The 20293-nt window shown below is 38.8% G+C and overlaps 1 protein-coding gene across 3 annotated transcripts in view; it reads left to right on the top strand.

The window, feature by feature from the left end:
* The window catches only part of Lrch3 (leucine rich repeats and calponin homology domain containing 3), a 107801-nt gene that overhangs the window by 23947 nt on the left and 63561 nt on the right, over nucleotides 1–20293 (top strand). For all 3 annotated transcript variants that reach the window (XM_042668557.1, XM_042668563.1, XM_042668571.1), the window contains exons 2-3: nucleotides 14444–14588; nucleotides 17788–17914. In XM_042668557.1, coding sequence (XP_042524491.1) covers nucleotides 14444–14588; nucleotides 17788–17914 — 272 coding nt within the window. The remainder of the gene's footprint in view (nucleotides 1–14443; nucleotides 14589–17787; nucleotides 17915–20293) is intronic.

Genomic DNA, 20293 nt, shown 5'->3' with positions numbered 1-20293 from the left:
TCTTTAGAAATATGTAACATAACAGTAATTAGAATTAGAGCTAAAAGGATTGGAAGTGATTGCCTCTGGGGAATGGTTATTGGGAATTAGGAGGGATTAAACATCTGCTGTTGTGGCACTAATTGGTATTTTTACTTTTAGACTATGTCTCTATACTTGGGTTTCTTATAGACATCACATAGTTGCATTGTATTTTTATATCCACTTTACTAAGCCGTCTTTTGGTGCATTTAGATCACATGTTTAGTGTACCTTAGAGCTGATATCTACTATGTTACTTTTTGTTGTTGTAGTCCTAATTGTTTTTCCTTTCTGTGTTCTCTGTCTTGTCTTCTTATGAGTTTCCAGAACATTTTTTTTTAGAATTCATTTGTAGTAGTTTGCATGTATCTCTTTTTAAAGTTCTTTTAGTTCTTGCCTTAGTAGATAAATTATATATACCTAATTGGTCAGTCTATTAGTGTTTGTTATACTATTTTGAGAAAAAATAAACTTCAGCTTATTTTATATCTCTTTCTCTTCCCTGACAGTTGTCTTAAGAATTTCCTCTACATGCACTTTGTTTTTGTTTTTCTGTTTTGTTTTTGTTTTTGTTTTTTGGGTTCAGTCGTGGGGCTTGAACTCTGGGCCTGGACGCTGTCCCTCAGCTCTTCAGCTCAAGGCTAGCACTCTACCACTTGAGCCACAGCGCCACTTCCGGCTTTTTTCTTTTTGCTTATGTGATGCTGAGGAATTGAACCCAGGGCCTCAGGCATGCAAGGCAAACGCTCTACCACTGAGCCACCTTCCCAGCCCTCTACATGCATTTGGAATTACATCAAATAATGTTAAAATTTTGTTTCAACCATCAAATGTAATACGGAAAATTCGAGCAAAGCTTTTTATCTTCACTTGTTTCTGCTTACTGTGTATTATGGAATAAGTTGTTCACTCTCTTCCAAATTTGTATGTTGAAGTCCTAATCCCTAGTATTTTAGAATGTGATTATGTTTAGAAATAAGAAGGGGGTAAAGAGTAATTAAATTAAAATGGTGGGGCTGGGAAGTTGGCTCAGTGGTAGAGTGCTTGCCTCCAATGCATGAGGCCCTGGATTCAATTCCTCAGCACCACATAAGCAGAAAAAGTCAGAAGTGGCACTGTGGCTCAAGTGGTAGGATGCTAGCCTTGAGCTGAAGAGCTGAGGGACAGCACCCAGGCCCAGAGTTCAGCCCCCACGACCGACTAAATAAATAAATTAATTAAATTAAAATGGGATCATTTTAGTAGCTCTTAATTTAATACTGTTATTGTAGAAGTATCAGGAGGACATTAGGACAAAGACAAATAAGAAAGATCATATGGAAACAGAATACAACCCTCTGTAATACAGTGAGGTAGACCAGATTAAACCAACCTTGCCAACATCTTGATATTGGACTTCTAGCCTACAGACCCTCAGGGAAAAAAACCCAAAAAACAAAACAAAACAAAAAATTAACTTGAGGGTTTTAAACCACCTAGTAAAGCTAGGGATGTGGCTTAAATTGTAGAACTCCAACCTAGCCAGGTGCAAAGCCTCAAGTACAAATTCCAGTGCTGGTAGGGATGGGAGAACCACCCAGACCATGGCAGTATTTTCTGATGGCAGTCCCAGGAAACTAATAGGCTTCATTCTTGTTGTTCTAAGCTTCCTTTCTTCATTGTTTTCTTTCGGTTTAGAGAACTTCCTGTAGCCATTTTAGTTAGATCTGCTGTCATATGTTCTCTTAGTTTTTCTTCATCAGGAAATATCTTTATTTTGCCTTTTATTCCTATAGGATATTTTGCTGGATAAATGATTCAAGTAGACGGTTATTTTTCTATCAGCATTTAAAATATGCTGTGGCACTTCAGTTTGATCTCCATGGTTTCCAACATGAAATATGCTGTCGTCTCTGTTGTTTCACCAATTTTTAGGTTTTTTTCTTTATCTTTCAGAAATTTAGCTATAATGTGGCTTAATTAAATTGGGGGGGAGTGTTATATTATTTGGTGTTTGCTCAGCTCCTTGAATCTAGGTGGGTGAATATGATTAAATAATAGTAATAGATGGGTGAATGTGATCAAAGTTCATTATATATACATATGGTAATAGAACAATGAATCCTTTACTCTGTGTAATTAATATATGGCTAATCAAATTTAGGAGACATTCAGTCACCTTCAACTCCTTTCTTGGGCTACTCTCCTTATCTTGTCTCTGTTCATTGGTATTTGAGGGTTGATAGTTTGGAGTCATAAGCTTTAAATCTGGGACACCTGGGACAAAACAAAAATAACAGCACAACAAAACCTGATGATAAAACAGGAATGTTGTTGCTGTTCCTTAAATCCTGAGTGCCTAGTCATCTTCTTTCAGTCTTTTAGAGTCTTATGTAAATATAATATGTATTATCTAGGGTTTTTAGTTTTACTTAGTAGAAAGAATAGGGAACAGTTTGTGTCCCAACTTCCTGGAAGCAAAAATCACTAACATTTAAAATTATATAAATTCATTGTTAATCTACAAATCGTGTAAAATAATGTGATTTTGGAATGAAAAGCATAAGAAAATATTTTCTGATATTCGTTGGTTAATATTAATAGCCAAAAGAAAATTGTATTTTATTGTATGCTGGCTTTACAAATTTTTCTTAGAAATGGCATAGTGGTTGAAAACAATAAAGAAATACATAAGTTTAGTTTTCCAATGTGGCAAATCAAAAGAGAAAGCTTCAAAAGTATAGTGAACAGTCATCAGTCATCAAAAATATCTTCATTTAGAAATAATCTTTTAATTTTCAGATCATAGCAAAACATGACCACATCTCCATTTTTGTTGTGGTTGTTGTGTTGTTCATGGGGTTTGAACTCGGGCTGGGTGCTGTCCCTGAGCTTTTTCACTCAAGGCCAGCACTCTACCACTTTGAGCCACAATGACACTTCTGGTTTTCTGGGGGCTCATTGGAGATAAGAGTCTCACAGAGTTTCCTGCCTAGACTGGCTTTGAACTGCAATGCTCAGATCTCAGCCTCCTGAATAGAATTACAGGTGTGAACTACTGGCACCCAGCTCACATCCCTATTTTTGAAGAAATGTGAAATTCATTAATTTGTATGTGAATCCATCAAAATTTCTATGAATAAATTACATATAACCCTCTCCCAAATACCTTCATTTGACAGGAAACTTTTTTGTTTCTGCTTGATATTCTTTAGCCTATGGCAACATGAAGTGTATTACTGCAGTTTAAGTAGTTATCAAATATTATATTTTAAATTAATGCTTTTATTTGCATTATACTCTTAAGTGCCTGATCTTCCTTTTGCTTTTTCAGATTTTCTAGAGTTTGCATTTACTATTTTTTTTTTGTGTTGAAGGATTTGATTTCACCTTGCTTGGTGCTGAAAAAGTCTTTCAGAGTCATAATCTCTGGCCCCTTAACATTCACAGCAGCGCTTGCTCTGGGAAGGTGATGTGTGGGTATGGAAATTGCATAATGGATCTTATTTGGTGAGGATGATATCATGTGTCAGATGGCCTGAAGGAATTATTAGAAAAACACAAGATTTTTGAGTGCTAGCATTTCTTAATAAGTACTGTACTGTTGGAAGCATTTAGTTGTGTTTGGACTGGAAGGAACCTAGGTTTTCATGGGTTAGTTATTGAAATTTAAAGAAACAAATCCTACAGTTGTAATTACATAGTTAATAGAATATAATAGAACTATTAGTCTCTTGTCACACAGTTCTAAGACTAATTTTTAAGATTTGAAGTTCAGAGATACTTTGGATTTTTGCTTCTGAATTTTGTGTGTTACTCCATTTATTGCATAAGGTGATGGGTGTTAAAGGTTTTTTTTGTTTTTTTGGGGGGGGTCCAGTCATGGGGCCTGAACTCTGGGCCTGAGTGCTGTCCCTCAGCTCTTCAGCTCAAGGCTAGCACTCTACCACTTGAGCCACAGCTCCACTTCCGGCTTTTTTCTTATGTGGTGCTGAGGAATGGAACCCAGGGCCTCGAGCATGCAAGGCAAGTGCTCTACCACTGAGCCACTTTCCCAGCCCCTATGTTAAAGATATTTTAAAGGTATTTATCTCTTTAAAAAAAATGACATTAGATTTCAGTTCATGAGTCTTTTTGTTTTGTTGGGAGTTTGTCAGGGACCAGTGTGGGTTTGAACTCAGGACCTTGCACTTGGCAGGCAGGTACTCTTATCACTTGAGAGCCACACCCCCATTTCTAACTTTTATTACTACACATTTGATTTTTTATTGTGATAAAATTAATGACATAACTTATTTTAACTGTTTTAGATGTACAATTCAGTGCTACTCTGTACATTAAAAAAAAAATTGGGGGAGGGGGTCTGGTTGTGGGGCTTGAACTCTGGGCCTGGTAGGGCAAGCGCCCTACCACTGAGCCACCTTCCCAGCACCTACTCTGTATATTTATATTGTACAACCATCACCACTGTCCATCTCTAGAACTTTTCATTCTCCTAAACTCTCTATTAAACAGCCATTCTCCATTCCCTGTCCCTACCCCCAGCTCCTGGTAACCATGTCTTTATGACTTTTAACTATTTTAGGTACCTCACATAGATGGAATTACATAATATTTGTCTTTTAGAGTCTGACCTATTACAAACAGTACTTCTAGTGCAATGTAACAGTTTATGTGACTAAGTGGCAATGTAAATATTTTAGATTTATTAAAACGTGTTTTTCTGAAAATGGGCAGCCAGCTTGGGAAAACTAAATTGAGTATATAAAGTAAAGTATTGAATTCAGAGAATGCAGTTTTTCCTTAACAACATCTCTTTGGAACCATATGCCCTGAGGTTGCTAAGTGCACATGCACACACATTCTGTGGTTTGAACTGAGGGCCTGGACACTGTCCCTTAGCTTTTCACTCAAAGCTGGCATGCTACCACTTAAGAATCACCTTCACTTCTGGCTTTTTGGGGTGGTTAACTGGAGATAAGAATCTCACAGGCTAGGAATTTGGCTCAGTGGTAGAGTGTTTGCCTCACATGCATGAGGCCCTGGATTCGATTCCTCAGCACCACATAAACAGAAAAAAGCTGGAAGTGGCGCTGTGGCTCAAGTGGTAGAGCGCTAGCCTTGAGCTGAAGAGCTGAGGGACAGTGCCCAGGCCCAGAGTTCAGATCTCACGACTGGATACCTCCCCCCCTCCTCCCCCACCCTCACCCACCCCCCCCCCCCCCCCCCCGCCCAAAAAAAAAAAAAAAAGAATCTCACAGCTTTCCTGCCCAGGCTGGCTTCAAACCATGACCCTTAGATCTCAGCCTCCTGAGGAGCTAGGATTGTCGGTGTGAGCTACTGGCTCCTAGTTTACTGTATTTTTTTTTTAATGATAGGATTAAGAAGCATGTGCTTTGGTTCATTTTCCCTACCCATTGGTTCAAGCTTTCTTTACACAACTTGCTCCTACAGAATCTCTTCTTGGACTTTTATCCTATTAAGTACAGGATAGCTGAACTCAGGAGGGAAAGTGGGAGAAAAATGAGGGAGGGGGTAACAATGTTCAACAAGTAATGTCCTCATTACCTTACATATGTAACTCTAACCCCTCTGTACATCACCTTGACAGTAAAATTAAATTAAAAAAGTATAGCTGACATTAGAAATGACAAAATAATAGCATTTGCAGGGAAATGGATGGAGCTAGAAGAAATCATGTTGAGCGAGGTAAGCCAAGAGCAAAGAGACAAACGGTACATGGTCTCCCTGGTAAGTGGATGTTAAATCCAAAATGTTAGGTGATACGACAAAATTAACAGGACTTAAGAAACAAAGAACTTCCACTCATCTGGTCAAACCACAAACCACTACTAAATAACCCTGTGCTGCTGATCACATGTATGGTATATATGTGTACACCGTTATATGTTATAGACCGTGATAGACAATTTGCTCCAGGAAAGTTAGAATGAGTTTGTGACTTTAAATGAGCATCATTATTCAACAAAACTGTGAAATTTGGGAAATTATGTAATCAATCACAATAATAATAATAAAAAAAACACCAGAAAACTAGAAGTGGCGCTGTGGCTCAAATGGTAGAGCGTGAGCCTTAAGCTGAAATGCTGAGGGACAGCTCCCAGGCCTAGAGCTCAAGCCCCAGGACTGACCAAAAAAAAAAGAGATCTTTCATGCGATTGTTTCTAACATATTTATAAGATTATGTCTTTGTTGCCTTGTATGTCCCTCCCCCATGGTACAACCCTGCTTTCACTATATATGATGTTGGTATATGTGGAGGGGAAGGGAAAAAACAAATTGTTAAAACAGGGATACAGGAGGACCCATTGCAACAATGAGATGTACAAGTTGTTATGTCGAAAAACGAACTTTACAACTTTGGTGGGGAGATGGGGGGGAGGATACGAAGGGATGCAAAGGGGAAACAAAGGAGGAGGCTACAATGCTTGATAAGAAATGTGTTCATTATCTTACCCATGTAATTGTAACCACTCTGTACAGTATCTTCACAATAAAAAAAATTTTTTAAAGTATAGCTGAACTCTTTTTTTTTTTTTGGTCAGTCGTGGGACTTGAACTCTGGGCTTGGGCACTGTCCCTGCACTCTTCAGCTCAAGGCCAGCGCTCTACTGCTTGAGCCACAGCACCACTTCTGGTTTTCTAGTGGTTTATTGGAGATAAGAGTCTCATGGACTTTCCTGCCTGGGCTGGCTTTGACCCGTGATCCTCAGATCTCAGTCTCCTGAGTAGCTAGGATTACAGGTGTGAGCCACCGGTGCCCAGCTTAGCTGAACTCTTTTTTTTTTGGGTGCGGTTGTAGGGCCTGAATTCTGGGCCTGGGTGCTGTCCCTCAGCTCTTCAGCTCAAGGCTAGCACTCTACCACTTGGGCCACAGTGCCACTTCTGGCTTTTTCTGCTTATGTCATGCTGAGGAATTGAACCCAGGGCCTCATGCATGCAAGGCAAGCATTCTACCACTGAGCCACCTTCCCAGCCCATATCTTGTCTTTTTTTACTCCCTCCAATGGAAATTGAAAGTTGAAAAATTAGCTTCCATGTCAGCAATTTCCTCTTCCATTTTTTCAGGTTTTAAAATGGAGGGATAAAGGGTAAACAAATATAGCTGTGGTGCTGCAGGATCGGGAAGGAAAAACTGGAAGAGAGCGAAGGAAGGGGTCAAATTATCCAAAAAGAAATATACTCATTATCTGACTTATGAAATTGTAACTTCTCTGTATATTACCTTTTTTTGTTTTTGTTTTGGTCAGTCACGGGGCTTGAACTCTGGGCCTGGGCACTGTCCCTCAGCTCTTCAGCTTAAGGCTAGCGCTCTACCACTTGAGCCACAGCACCACTTCCGGTTTTTTTCTTTTTGCTTATGTAGTGCTGAGGAATTGAACCCAGGGCCTACAGGCATGCAAGGCAAGCGCTGTACCACTGAGCCACCTTCCCAGCCCCCAGTTTTTCTTTCTTTTGTCAAAAGTATTTTTATTAGCTTCAATTAGTAATACAAAGGGTTTCATTTTGTCATGTCCATTTGTGCATGCTAGGGGTCTTGATCAGACTCATCTCTGTTGTCACTGTCCCTTCTTCACCTCCCCATTTCTGAAACCAGTCTCAACAAGTTTAATTGTTCCATTTTCACCCATATGTATCAAGTATTTTGACCATATTCACCCTTCTTCCCTATTTGCCCTCCCACTGGTAACTCATACTCCATATAGGACATGTTTCACCTCACTAATATTCATTGTTGTTAAAGTGCTGTCAATTGTTCTAAAAATTGTGTGTGTCAGACTTCAATCATATTGATTTTATATGTGTGTTTATATATATGCATACATACATATATGATCCTGTTTGTGTGTACATATACTTTTATGTGTGTCATCTACATATGAGAGAAAAGCTTGTGATGTTTGTCCTTCTGAGCATAACTTCTTTTAATATCGTTTTCCAATTAAATCCCCCAACAACAAATCTTCAAAGAAACAACTGCCCAATAAATAAGTGGGCTAAAGACTTAAAGAGAAACTTCTCTGAAGAGGAAGTAAGAATGGCCAATAGACACATGAAGAAATGCTCAACCTCTCTAGCCATAAAAGAAATGCAAATCAAAACAACATTGAGATACCACCTCACCCCAGTTAGAATGGCTATAATCAAGAACTCTAATAACAACAGATGCTGCATGGGAAGTGGACAGAAGGGAACCCAACTGCATTGTTGGTGGGAGTGTAAACTTGTTCAACCACTTTGGAAAGCAGTATGGAGGTTCCTCAAAAGACTCCACATAGAGCTCCCCTATGACCCAGCAATCCCACTTTTGGGCATTTACCCAAATGTTCACAAACAAGACCACACCAAAGCTACCACCACAACTATGTTTATTGCAGCCTTATTTACCATAGCTAAGATATGGAACCAACCCAAATGCCCCTCAGTAGATGAATGGATCAAGAAAATGTGGTATATATACACAATGGAATTCTATGCCTCCATCAGAATGAATGACATTGTCCCATTTGTTAGGAAATGGAAAGACTTGGAAAAAATTATATTAAGTGAGGTAAGCCAGGCCCAAAGAAACATAGGTCCCATGGTTTCCCTTATTTGCAATAACTAGTATATGTCTGAGTCAAGCAGAAAAGGTCAGATAAGTTGATGTTAGGGAAATGAACCCTAACATACGTATTCAGATGTTTTTTTCTTTCATGCAATTGTTTCTAACACATTTATAAGATTATTTCTTTGTTGCTTTGTATGTCCCTCCCCCACGATATAGTCCCTGCTTTCACTGTATTTGATGTTGTTATAATTTGTGGAGGGGAAGGGAAAAACCAAATCATTTAAATAGGGATACAGGTGGACCCTTGCAACAATGAGACGTACAAGTCGTTATGTCGAAAATGAACTTTACAACTTTGGTGGGGGGGGAGGATGGGATGGGAAGGGGAAATAAAGGAGGAGGCTACAATGCTTGATAAGAAATGTACTCATTGGGGCTGGGAAGGTGGCTCAGTGATAGAGCGTTTGCCTTGCATGCCTGAGGCCCTGGGTTCGATTCCTCAGCACCACATAAGCAAAAAGAAAAAAGCCGGAAGTGGCGCTGTGGCTCAAGTGGTAGAGCGCTAGCCTTGAGCTGAAGAGCTGAGGGACAGCGTCCAGGCCCAGAGTTCAAGCCCCACAACTGTGCCAAAAAAAAAAAAAAAAAAAAGAAATGTACTCATTATCTTGCCCATGTAATTGTAACCCCTCTGTACAGTATTTTCACAATTTAAAAAAAAAAAACAAAAAACAAAAAACCCTCACCATTAAAAAAAATATATATATATATATATATATCGTTTTTCATTTTCCTGCAAATGGCATTATTCTTTAAGCCAAATAATATTCCATTACATATAATGGAATATATAAACAATGAAATATAGCATATAATAAATTATGAGTTGTATATTATACGTAATATATAGATATATATTATATATATTCTGTATCTTATGTTTAATGTACACACACATATATACCACATTTTTTTTACCCATCCATTAGTTTGTAGGCTGATTCCATAGCATAGCTACTGTGCATAATGCTGCATTGAACATGAGTGTGCAAGTACCTCTATTATTTTCTGAACAGCATTCCTTCTGATAAATGCCCAAGAGTGGTTAATGCTGTATTGCATAGTAAGTATATTTTTAGGTTTTGAGGATCCTCTACTAATTTCCATAGTAATTATAATAGTTTATACTTCCACCAGCAGTTCCTTTTTCTCCACATCCATGCCAACATTTATTTGTGTTCTTAATGATAACCATGCTGAAATGAGATGTAATCTCAATGTTTGATTTGCTTTATTATGGCCAAGAATGTTGGGCATTTTCAGAATTTATAATCCATTTTTATTACTACTTTCAAAAAGAGTATGTTCATATCTTTTGTCCACTTATTAATTGGGTTGTTGAAAAAACTATTTTTCTCTGAATTTATTCCTTCAGGAAATGGCTTTGAAACATTTTTAAAACAAAGTGATCAGCCTAAACATTTTAAAGCTCAAAAGAAAATAGTTTGTGTACTCTAGGTTTTTTGTTTGTTTTTTGTTGCTCATGGGGCCTGAATTCTAGGCCTGGGTTCTGTCCCTCAGCTCTTCAGCTCAAGGCTAGCTCTCTATCAGTTGAACTACAGTGCCACTTCTGGTTTTTTCTGTTTATGTGGTGCTGAGGAATCGAACCCAGCCAGGGCCTCATGCATGCAAGGCAAGCACTCTACCATTGAGTCACCTTCCCAGCCCCATTTTTCCAGTTTTATTTAAACTCATGGCCCTTTTGTTGTTGTTGTTGTTAGTGGGAGTGGTGGTCGTAGGGCTTAAACTCAGCCTGGGCATTGTCCCTCAGCTTTTCAGCTCAAGGCTAATGCTTTACCACTTGAGCTACAGCGCCACTTCCGGTTTTCTGGTGGTTTATTGAAGATAAGAATCTCACAGGGCTGGGAAGGTGGCTCTGGTTTTCTGGTGGTTTATTGAAGATAAGAATCTCACAAGGGCCGGGCGCTGGTGGCTCACGCCTGTAATCCTAGCTACTCAGGAGGCTGAGATCTGAGGATCGCGGTTCAAAGCTAGCCCGGGCAGGAGAGACCGTGAGACTCCTATCTCCAATAAACCACCAGAAAACCGGAAGTGGCGCTGTAGCTCAAGTGGTAGAGCGCTCGCCTTGAGTTGAAGAACTGAGGGACAGCGCCCAGGCCCAGAGTTCAAACCCCACGACCGACAAAAAAAAAAAAAAAAAGAATCTCACAAGACTGGGAAGGTGGCTCAGCCGTAGAGTGCTTGCCTTGCATGCATGAGGCCCTGGGTTCCATTCCTCAGCACCACATAAGCAGAAAAAGCCAGAAATGGTGCTGTGGCTCCAGTGGTAGAGTGCTAGCCTTGAGCTGAAGAGCTCAGTGACAGCGCCCAGACCCAGAGTTCAGGCCCCATGACCGGCAAAAAAAAAAAAAAAAGAATCTCACAGACTTTCCTGCCTGGGCTGGCTTTTGAACTGCAGTCCTCAGATGTAAGCTTTCTGAGTAGCTAGGATTACAGGCATGAGCCACCAGCGACCAGATTCATAGCCCATTTGAGGCAGAAACCCATGTTCTTTCTTTCCTAAGTTAACTAAAAGTTTTGTTTTTTTTTAGTTTGGTTGACATTTTTTGTTTTCTTTACATTATTTGGAAAGAGAAATATGTAATATATTTAAATGATATATGAAAATAACAGGAAAAAATGGATAGAAAATTCCTGATCTATGTATATAAATATGCTTTCTCATCATTAAGATTTAGGCCAGGAATTTAGGTTAGGGTGGATTACATCTTACCATGCTGGATACACTGAGTTAACTGCCCAGCACCAATACAGATAAATAATATAAAATACTTAAAAATAGCCAGGCACCGATGGCTTATGCCTGTAATCCTAGCTACTAAGGATGCTGAGATCTGAAGGTCATGGTTCAAAGCTAGCCTGAGCAGGAAAGTCTGTGAGACTCTTATCTCTAATAAACTGCCAGAAAAACTGGAAGTGGTGCTGTGGTTCAAGTGGAAGAGAACTCGCCTTGAGCTGAAAATCTGAGGGACAGCACCCGGGCCTGAGTTTAAGCCCCATGATCAACAACAACAACAACAACAACAAAAAATATATATATATGCACACATACACACATATACACGCACACACACACACACACAACACATATATATATATATATATATATATATATGACAAGATACTAATGGTCTTTATTGTCACACATTTCTTCAGTAAACCTAATAAGCCTCATAACAGAAAGCCATGTATCTGTAGTAATTTAAATCTATTCTAGAACGTTTCTATCCACTGTGTCACTACAGGTTATAGTATTTCTAACTGGCCAGAGCAAATAGAGGTACTTTGTTTCCACCCTTTAATAGCATTTTCCTATATTCCTTCTGGCCTCCAGCAGTAAGCTCTGTGTGGTGCCCCTTAGGTCCACTGTATACTGTGGTTCTAAAGCCAATGTCAGATGTTTCAGGTTTTGCTACACTGGCCTTTCACTTCCAGGTATCAATGTCTGCTGTTTTTGTTTATATTTGCTGCTTAATAAAACACTCCAAAACGTTGGGATTTAAAACAGTCATTTGATTCTTAAGATTCCTTCAGGACCTGTGGGTTTTTCCCTCTCCCTACCCACTCAAATAAAAAAGAACTTTCTATTACACTAGAAAATGGCTGATTCTGAACTGGAACAAGAAAGTTGCAAAGTAAACCTGCAACATCTTCTAGTTCCAGAATACTAGACAGTGAGTAAATAAATAAATAAATAGTTACATGTCTTATTATCTATAAAGGAATTAGCTGGGCACCAGTGGCTCATGCCCATAATCCTAGCTCCTCAGGAGGATTGTGGTTCATAGCCAGCCTGAGCAGGAAAGCCCATATGTCTATTATTTCCAATTAACCAGCAAAAAGCTGCAAGAGGAGCCCTGGTTCTAGTCACAGAGTACTAGTCTTGAACCCAAAAGTTCAAGGACAGTGTCCAGACCCTGAGTTCAAGTCCCAGGACTAGCACCAAAAAGCAAAAAAAAGTTTGCTTAGGTTCAAATTATGTCCCTTTGTTAAGATCATAGATGATATTCTCTTCTAGTGGGAGGCATATAATTTATTGTCTTCTTATAAAGATAGCCATTGATGCTTAATCTAGATCCATTAATTCATGGCACTTTCTTTTTTCTTTTTCTTTTTTTTTTTGGGGGGGGGGATCCGTTTGTGGGGCCTGAACTCTGGGCCTGGGCGCTGTCCCTCAGCTCTTTAGCTCAAGGCTAGCGCTCTACCACTTGAGCCACAGTGCCACTTCCAGCTTTTTTCTTTTTGTTTATGTGGTGCTGAGGAATCGAACCCAGGGCCTCCTGCATGCTAGGCAAGCACTCTATCACTAAGCTACATTCTCAGCCCTCAGTGATATCTTCATACAGGGAAGGAAAGCTAAATGTTATTTATCCGTTAAGATAATATTGAATTCATTCTCTGTTATTTAGTGTCACTTTTTGGCCAGTTGGAGCTAAGTAAGTTCCTGAATTCTTTTTTTTTTTTTTTGCCTGTCATAGGGCTTGAACTCAGGTCTTGGACACTGTCCCTGAACTCTTTTGCTCAAGGCTAGCTCTCTACTACTTTGAGCCACAACACTGCTTCTGGTTTTCTGGTGGTTAATTAGAAATAGAGTCTTAGAGACTTTCCTGCCCAGACTAGCTTTTAACCATGATCGTCAAATCTCAGCCTCCTAACTAGTTAGGATTACTAGCATGAGCAACCAGCTCCTGATTCTGAATTCGCTTACAAGGATTGATTATCCTTGTCATGTAAAGATTAAGACAGTGTTTTAGTTTTACTAGTCTAAAATCTTTTGGGAAGGTGAATTTTTAGATGAATCTATATTTCTTAGGATATTTGGAATGTATTATGATCTTTGATACCACTTATATGTAGATGTCTTAGAACTTATTAAGTACTTGTCTTAATTACATAGAATAATGGTTTTATTAGTATATGTGCAAACTCAAAAGATATCAACACTTGTAGCAACAGATTTAGAACCATATATTTAAATAGTTTATTCTCTCTCTCTATATATGAAGTGTATGGAGAGAGGGAGGGAGGGAGAAAGAAAGAGGGAGGAGGAGGGAAGGAGATAGAGAGAGGGAGGGAGGGAGGGAGGGAGGGAGGGAAGAAATACTGGAATTTGAACTCAGGTTCTCATATTTTCTAAACAGGCAGTCTTTCACTTAAGCCATGCTCCTAACCCCTAAATATTTGGATGCTTGTCTTGAACCAATCTCTCCATAACAAGAACTCTGAAAAAGTCAAATTATCACAAAATCTGCTTATTAACATTTTATTAAAATAAGTCCCAAGTATTGGATCTTTTTGGTGGTACTTGGGTTTGAACTCAGGACTTTTTTTTTTTGCCAGTCCTGAGGCTTGAACTCTGGTCCTAGCTGCCATCCCTGAGCTCCTTTTGCTACAGGCTCAGGCTCACACTCTACCACTTCAGCCAGTTACTACTTCCAGCTTTTTCTGTGATTTAACTGGAGATAAGAGTCTTATCATAGTTTACTGCCTGGGCTGGCTTCAAACTGCAATCCTCAGTTCTCAGCTTCCTGAGTAGCTGGGATTACAGGCTGCTGGGCTGAACTTGGGACTCCTTGATCACTAGTATTCTCAAGTACTCTACCACTTGAACCACACTTCAAACCCTACATTTTGCCGATTATTATTGACATAGAGTTTAGTGAACTTTTCTGCCCAAGCTGGCCTCTAAGATCCTCCAGATCTCAGCCTCCTGTGGAAGTAGGATTAGACATGAGCTACTAGTTCCACCTGATCCAAGGATTGATTTTAAGCTGAATTTATTTTCTCTTTTAGACCTATCGCGAAATCGTCTCTCAGAAATTCCTATAGAAGCATGTCATTTTGTTTCTCTTGAAAACCTAAACCTGTACCAAAATTGTATTCGATACATCCCAGAGGCAATTCTAAATCTACAAGCTCTAACATTCTTAAATATTAGGTAAGAATATTATTTTCTTTTTTAAAAATGTCTTTATGTGATCTTTAATTTTTTCCTCTTTCAGTAAAATGTTTACCTTTATTTACCTTATCTGTTTTATCAGTGTCTCAATACATGTTTTTAAGTTACATTAACAGTATTTCAAAGTCCTCAAGCTTATCCATTATTAAACTGTTAGCCTAGTAGGCTTGCAGTTAGTTGTCTGTAACAAGGTTCTGCAGTTTTGTCTGCAAATTAGCTTTGTCAATTAAGAATATAGTAGATTTGAAATTACTTCATTTGCTTCTTGTGACCACGGATTTTTATGTATTAAGTTGTAAATACATATTCAACTCATCTTATAATGTGCTTTACTGCACTGTAAAAGCCATAAAACTTTATTGGAAAAAATACACAAATGGAGAAAGTGTAAAAGTGCTGTATCTGAGTTTTATGATGTAGGTGACTTTTTTCCTTCTATTTCTCCAGGCTTTCAGTCAGTTTTTTTTTCCTTTTGAGACAAAGTATTGCTATGTAGTGCAGGTTGATCTTGAACTTGCAATCCTCCTGCCTCCACCTCCAGAGTGCTAGGATTACAGATATTTGTCATTATGGCCACATAGTCAAATTTTTGAATATGCCTTTCCCCTTGTCATAAAATATTCTATGCAAATATTTTTCAAGGTAATCATTTTGTTTTACAGTTTAAATACTTTTAAAATTCATTTTTTTCTCAAGATACTTATTTAGTTTTTTACCATGATAAAAGTAGCATTAATAGAGAAATATTTATGTATATATCTTAGTATATGTCCTTATATAAATGGCTTTCTCTCAAGTTAAATGTCTAAGAATAGAATTAATATTGGACTGAGAAAATATTAAAAGCCCAGAATCTTTATTATTGCATCAGCAAAAGATCATGAAATAGGGAAGTAATTGGTCCCTAGGATTAGGAGCTTAAATCTACATAAGTAAAACTTGAATTTATTTATCTATTTATTTTTGTCTGTCATGAGGCCTGAACTCTGAGCCTGGGGGCTGTCCCTCAGCTCTTCAGTTCAAGGCTGGTGCTCTACCACTTGAGCCACAGCACCACTTCTGGCTTTTTCTGCTTATGTGATGCTGAGGAATTGAACCCAGGCCTCATGCATGCAAGGCAAGCACTCTACCACTGAGCTACCTTCCCGGCCCAGTAAAATTTGAATTTTTATCCCAATAAATATTATCATTTTGCTCTTACTTGTGGTTTTCATGTAAGTAAAAATATTTTTACCTGTAGCTTAATTTGTATGGTTTATGAAATCATTACCTGTCACTTGTTTTTTGTAGAGCTGATTCAAAATCCCCTCCCCCCACACACTTTTTTTTTGTCAGTCGTGGGGCTTGAACTCTGGGCCTGGGCACTATCCCTCTGCTCTTCAGCTCAAGGTGAGTGCTCTACCGCTTGAGCCACAGCGCCACTTCCGGTTTTCGAGTGGTTTATTGGAGATAAGAGTCTCACGGACTTTCCTGCCCGGGTTGGCTTTGAACCGGGATCCTCAGATCTTAGCCTCCTGAGTAGCTAGGATTACAGGCATGAGCCACTGGCACCCGGCTCCCACCGTCCTTTTTTTTTTTTTTTGGCCAATTGTGGGGCCTGAACTCTGGGCCTGAGCACCGTCCCTCAGCTCTTTAGCTCAAGACTAGTACTCTAGCACCTCTTCTGGCTTTTTCTGCTTACGTGGTGCTGAGGAATTGAACCCAGGGCCTCATGCATGCAAGGCAAGCACTCTACTACTGAGCCACCTTCCCAGCCCTCAAAATCACTTATGTATATCTGGTGGTAATATAGTAATGAGTAATAAAAGTTATTCTATGTTTATAATTCCTCAGGAGGAAGAAGAAAGGATGATATGAAACTTACCCATGCTTATTAAAATGATTGTTTCCTTTTATAAAATAATAATATGGCTGGGCGCTGGTGGCTCACGCCTGTAATCCTAGCTACTCAGGAGGCTGAGATCTGAGGATCGCGGTTCAAAGCCAGCCCGGGCAGGAAAGACTGTGAGACTCCTATCTCCAATAAACCACCAGAAAACTGGAAGTGGCGCTGTAGCTCAAGTGGTAGAGCACTCGCCTTGAGCTGAAGAGCTGAGGGACAGCGCCCAGGCCCAGAGTTCAAGCCCCACGTCCGACAAAAAAAATAAATAAATAAAATAATAATATGGTCTTTGCATTTATCCTGAACTAAATCTCCAACTGTGGCACTTCAATCTCTCAGGGCGGGGATGGGTGGCGGGGAGAGAAAAGTGTGGTGGCTTGAACTCAGGACCTTAAATGAGAGTTTGATTTGACTTCACTGAGAGCTAAGTGTAGTGCTCTGTCACTTGAACCATGCCCCTCTACTGCTGTCTTTTTGCCAGTTGATTGGAGATAAGTATCTCTCAGATTCTTCTGTTAACTTTGAACCACAATCTTAAGATTTCAGCCTTCTAAGTATCTAGGATTATAGATATGAACCACTGCGTCTGGTCAGCTCTTGTTTTTTTTTGTTTTGTTTTGTTTTAAAGCCAGTCCTGGAGCTTGAACTCAGAATCTGGGTGCTGTCTCTGAGCTTCTTTTGCTCAAGACTAGCACTCTACCACTTGAGCCACAGTGCCACTTCCAGCTTTTTCTGTTTATGTGGTACTGAGTAATTGAACCCAGGGCTTCATGCATGCTAAGCACTCTACCACTAAGCCACATTCCCTGCCCCAGTCTTCATTCTTTACAAAGAAGTTTCATTATGTAAGTGCTTTATAAGTCCTGTAGAGAGATACTAAAATTCTCAATTAATATATGAGGAGTCTTCATAAATTTAATATTGTCCCCTAAACCACAAAGATGACAACTGATTAAATGAAGGCTAGACCACAAATCTAGCATCTTATTTGTTCCTTGTAAGACTTACATTTGAAGGCTACGGTTGTGGCTTAGTGGTAGAATGCTTGCAGGGAGCCCTGGGTTTGATTCCTCAGTACCACATAAACAGAAAAACCTGGAAATAGCACTGTGACTCAAGTGGTAGAGTGCTAGCCTTGAGCAAAAAAAGCTCAGGACAGTGCCCAGACTCTGAGTTCAAGCTCCGGCACTGACAAAAAAAAAAAAAAAAAAGCCTTACATTTGAATCTAGAATAAGAAAAATGGAAAAATTTTCTTCCTTGTAGGTTCTGATTCCTCTTTTTTTTACTTATTTTAGTCGGAACCAACTTTCAACATTGCCAGTACACTTGTGTAATTTACCATTGAAAGTCTTAATTGCTAGTAATAACAAATTGGTCTCACTTCCAGAAGACATTGGACATCTCAAACATTTGACGGAACTTGTAAGTTAATATGTATTTATGTGTGTGTATTTAGGTATTTATTTGTGTATTTATTTATAATTGTATTATACAAGGATGGTTTCTTGTTCATTATTATATCTCCACATGTTTACACCATATAAAAATCAATTTTACCTTCTATCATACTGTTTACTCTCTACTCCTAAAACATAGCATGCCCAGGTGTTCTTATTGTGTTTTCCTAGTTGGAAGCCATTTATTTCAGCCTCCTTTATCCTTACCACCAGTACAGTGCTCCCCCCATTAACCTACAGTTAATATTTTTTTTTTTGGCTATTGAGTATATCTCTATTAGTCAAAACATAAATGTTCTGTGTGGTAAAGATCAGTTATTAAAATATTTTTTGTGTGTTTTCATTAACTTCCAGTGTTGGCTTGACATAGGATGAAGAAAGAACTGAACACCAGGCACTTGTGACTCATAACTATAATTCTAGCTACTCAGGAGGCTGAGATCTGAGGATCACAATTCAGTCAGTCCAGGCAGGAGAGTCCACAATTCTCTTATCTTCTATTAACCACAAAAATGCCAGAAGCAGAGTTCAAGTGGTAGAGTAATAGCCTGAGCACAAAAACTCAGGGACAAGGCCCAAGGCCTGAGTTCAAGCCCTAGGCATGGCACAAAAAAAAAAAAAAAGAAGAAGAAGAAGAAAGAACTGAAATACAAGTTAGATAGACCCACACAAAATGGGAAATATCATTTGAGTTTTTTAATAATCAATAGTGAATAAGCTCCAACGTTGTAATTTTTAAATTATACTTTAGAGAAGAATGGGCATTACAGAGGTCAATCTTATTTATTACTATTCTTAAGATTGTATTTTGTCTTACTACTTTTTTGTTGTTGGTTTGTTTTATAGTACTACTTTCTTTGTTGTTGTTGTTTTTTTGTCGGTCATGGGGCTTAAACTCTGGGCCTGAGCACTGTGCCCCTCAGCTCTTCAGCTCAAGGCGAGCACTCTATCACTTGAGCTATACTGCCACTTCCGGTTTCCTGGTGGTTTATTGGAGATAAGAGTTTCACAGACTTTCTTGCCTGGGCTGGCTTTGAACCGTGATCCTCAGATCTCAGCCTCCTGAGTAGCTAGGGTTATAGGCGTGAGCTACCTGCTACGTTTATTTATATTCAGGGCCTCTAGCTTTCTAGGCAGGTACAACACATCCAACCAGTCTTTGTTTGCTGTATATTTTCTAAGATGTTTATTTGAACTTTTCCTACTCTTTGTTGTAAATTAGAGGAGACCATCTCCTGAGTATTTATGTTCTCTCTCTTTCTCTTTCTCTTTCTCTTTCTCTTTCTCTTTCTCTTTCTGTCTCCCTATTTCTTCTCTCCCTCCTTTTTTTTTTGCAATGGTCCTGAGACTTGAACCTAGGTCATGGGAGCTGTCTTTGAGCTTTTTTGCTCAAGGCTAATGCTCTGCCACTTGAGTTACAGCTCTACTTCTGGATTTTTGGTTGTTAATTGGAGGTAAAAGTCTCATGAACTTCCCTGTCTGGGCTGGCTTGAAACTGTGATGTTCAGATCTCAGCGTCCTGAGTCACCAGGATTACAGGCATGAACCACTGGTGCCCAGCTTAAGACTTTTCTCTCTTAATCACCACAATAATATTATGAGCTGAGTACTAAAATTGTTTTCATTTTAAAGTTGAGGAAACCAACACTTGCATTAAATAATTTGCCCAAGGCATATAACTATAGGATTTGAAATGAGCCTACTTTAAAGTCCATGTTTTTTATTTCTGAAATGGTCAAGTATACTTGGATCTGTTGAGGAAGTGGCGCTGTGGCTCAAGTGGTAGAGTGCTTGCCTTGAGCTCAAGAGCACAGGGACAGCGCACAAGCCCAGAGTTCAAGCCCCACGACTGACCAAAAACAAACAAACAAAAAAAATCTTATAAATACATTAGAAACAATGGCAAGAAAGAAAAAAACATTTGAGTCTAATTGGATCTGTTGAGATTTTGGAGTACAGTTTTTCATTGGCTTATCAACAAAGGTGGTTATTTACATAATGATACTTTAGATGGGCATATTAAACTTTTCAGGAATATTTTTACTATATGATGATACATGTAAAAATTTGTAGACATTAAATCTAAAGTATAGAGTCTAAAGTATTATTTAGAGTCAATTAGACCTAGGAAATGAATTCCAAAATATATGATTGTTGGCATATCTTCAGAGTTTGGGTCATAAGGTCATAAATCATACTCTAATTAAAATGCTTATCTCCAAATTATTTCAAGTATCTTTTTTCTATTTAGTCAAGCCTGAATATTTAAAGGATAGATACATTTCAGTAGCTGCTTTTAGTTTTCTACAGCCACAAAGGGGACTTAGGACAGAGTAAAATTTCT

Source organism: Dipodomys spectabilis, unplaced genomic scaffold, assembly GCF_019054845.1.
Source record: "Dipodomys spectabilis isolate Male_0828 unplaced genomic scaffold, ASM1905484v1 ptg000017l, whole genome shotgun sequence".
NCBI lineage: Eukaryota > Metazoa > Chordata > Mammalia > Rodentia > Heteromyidae > Dipodomys > Dipodomys spectabilis.
This window is presented reverse-complemented; position numbering and strand designations above follow the sequence as displayed.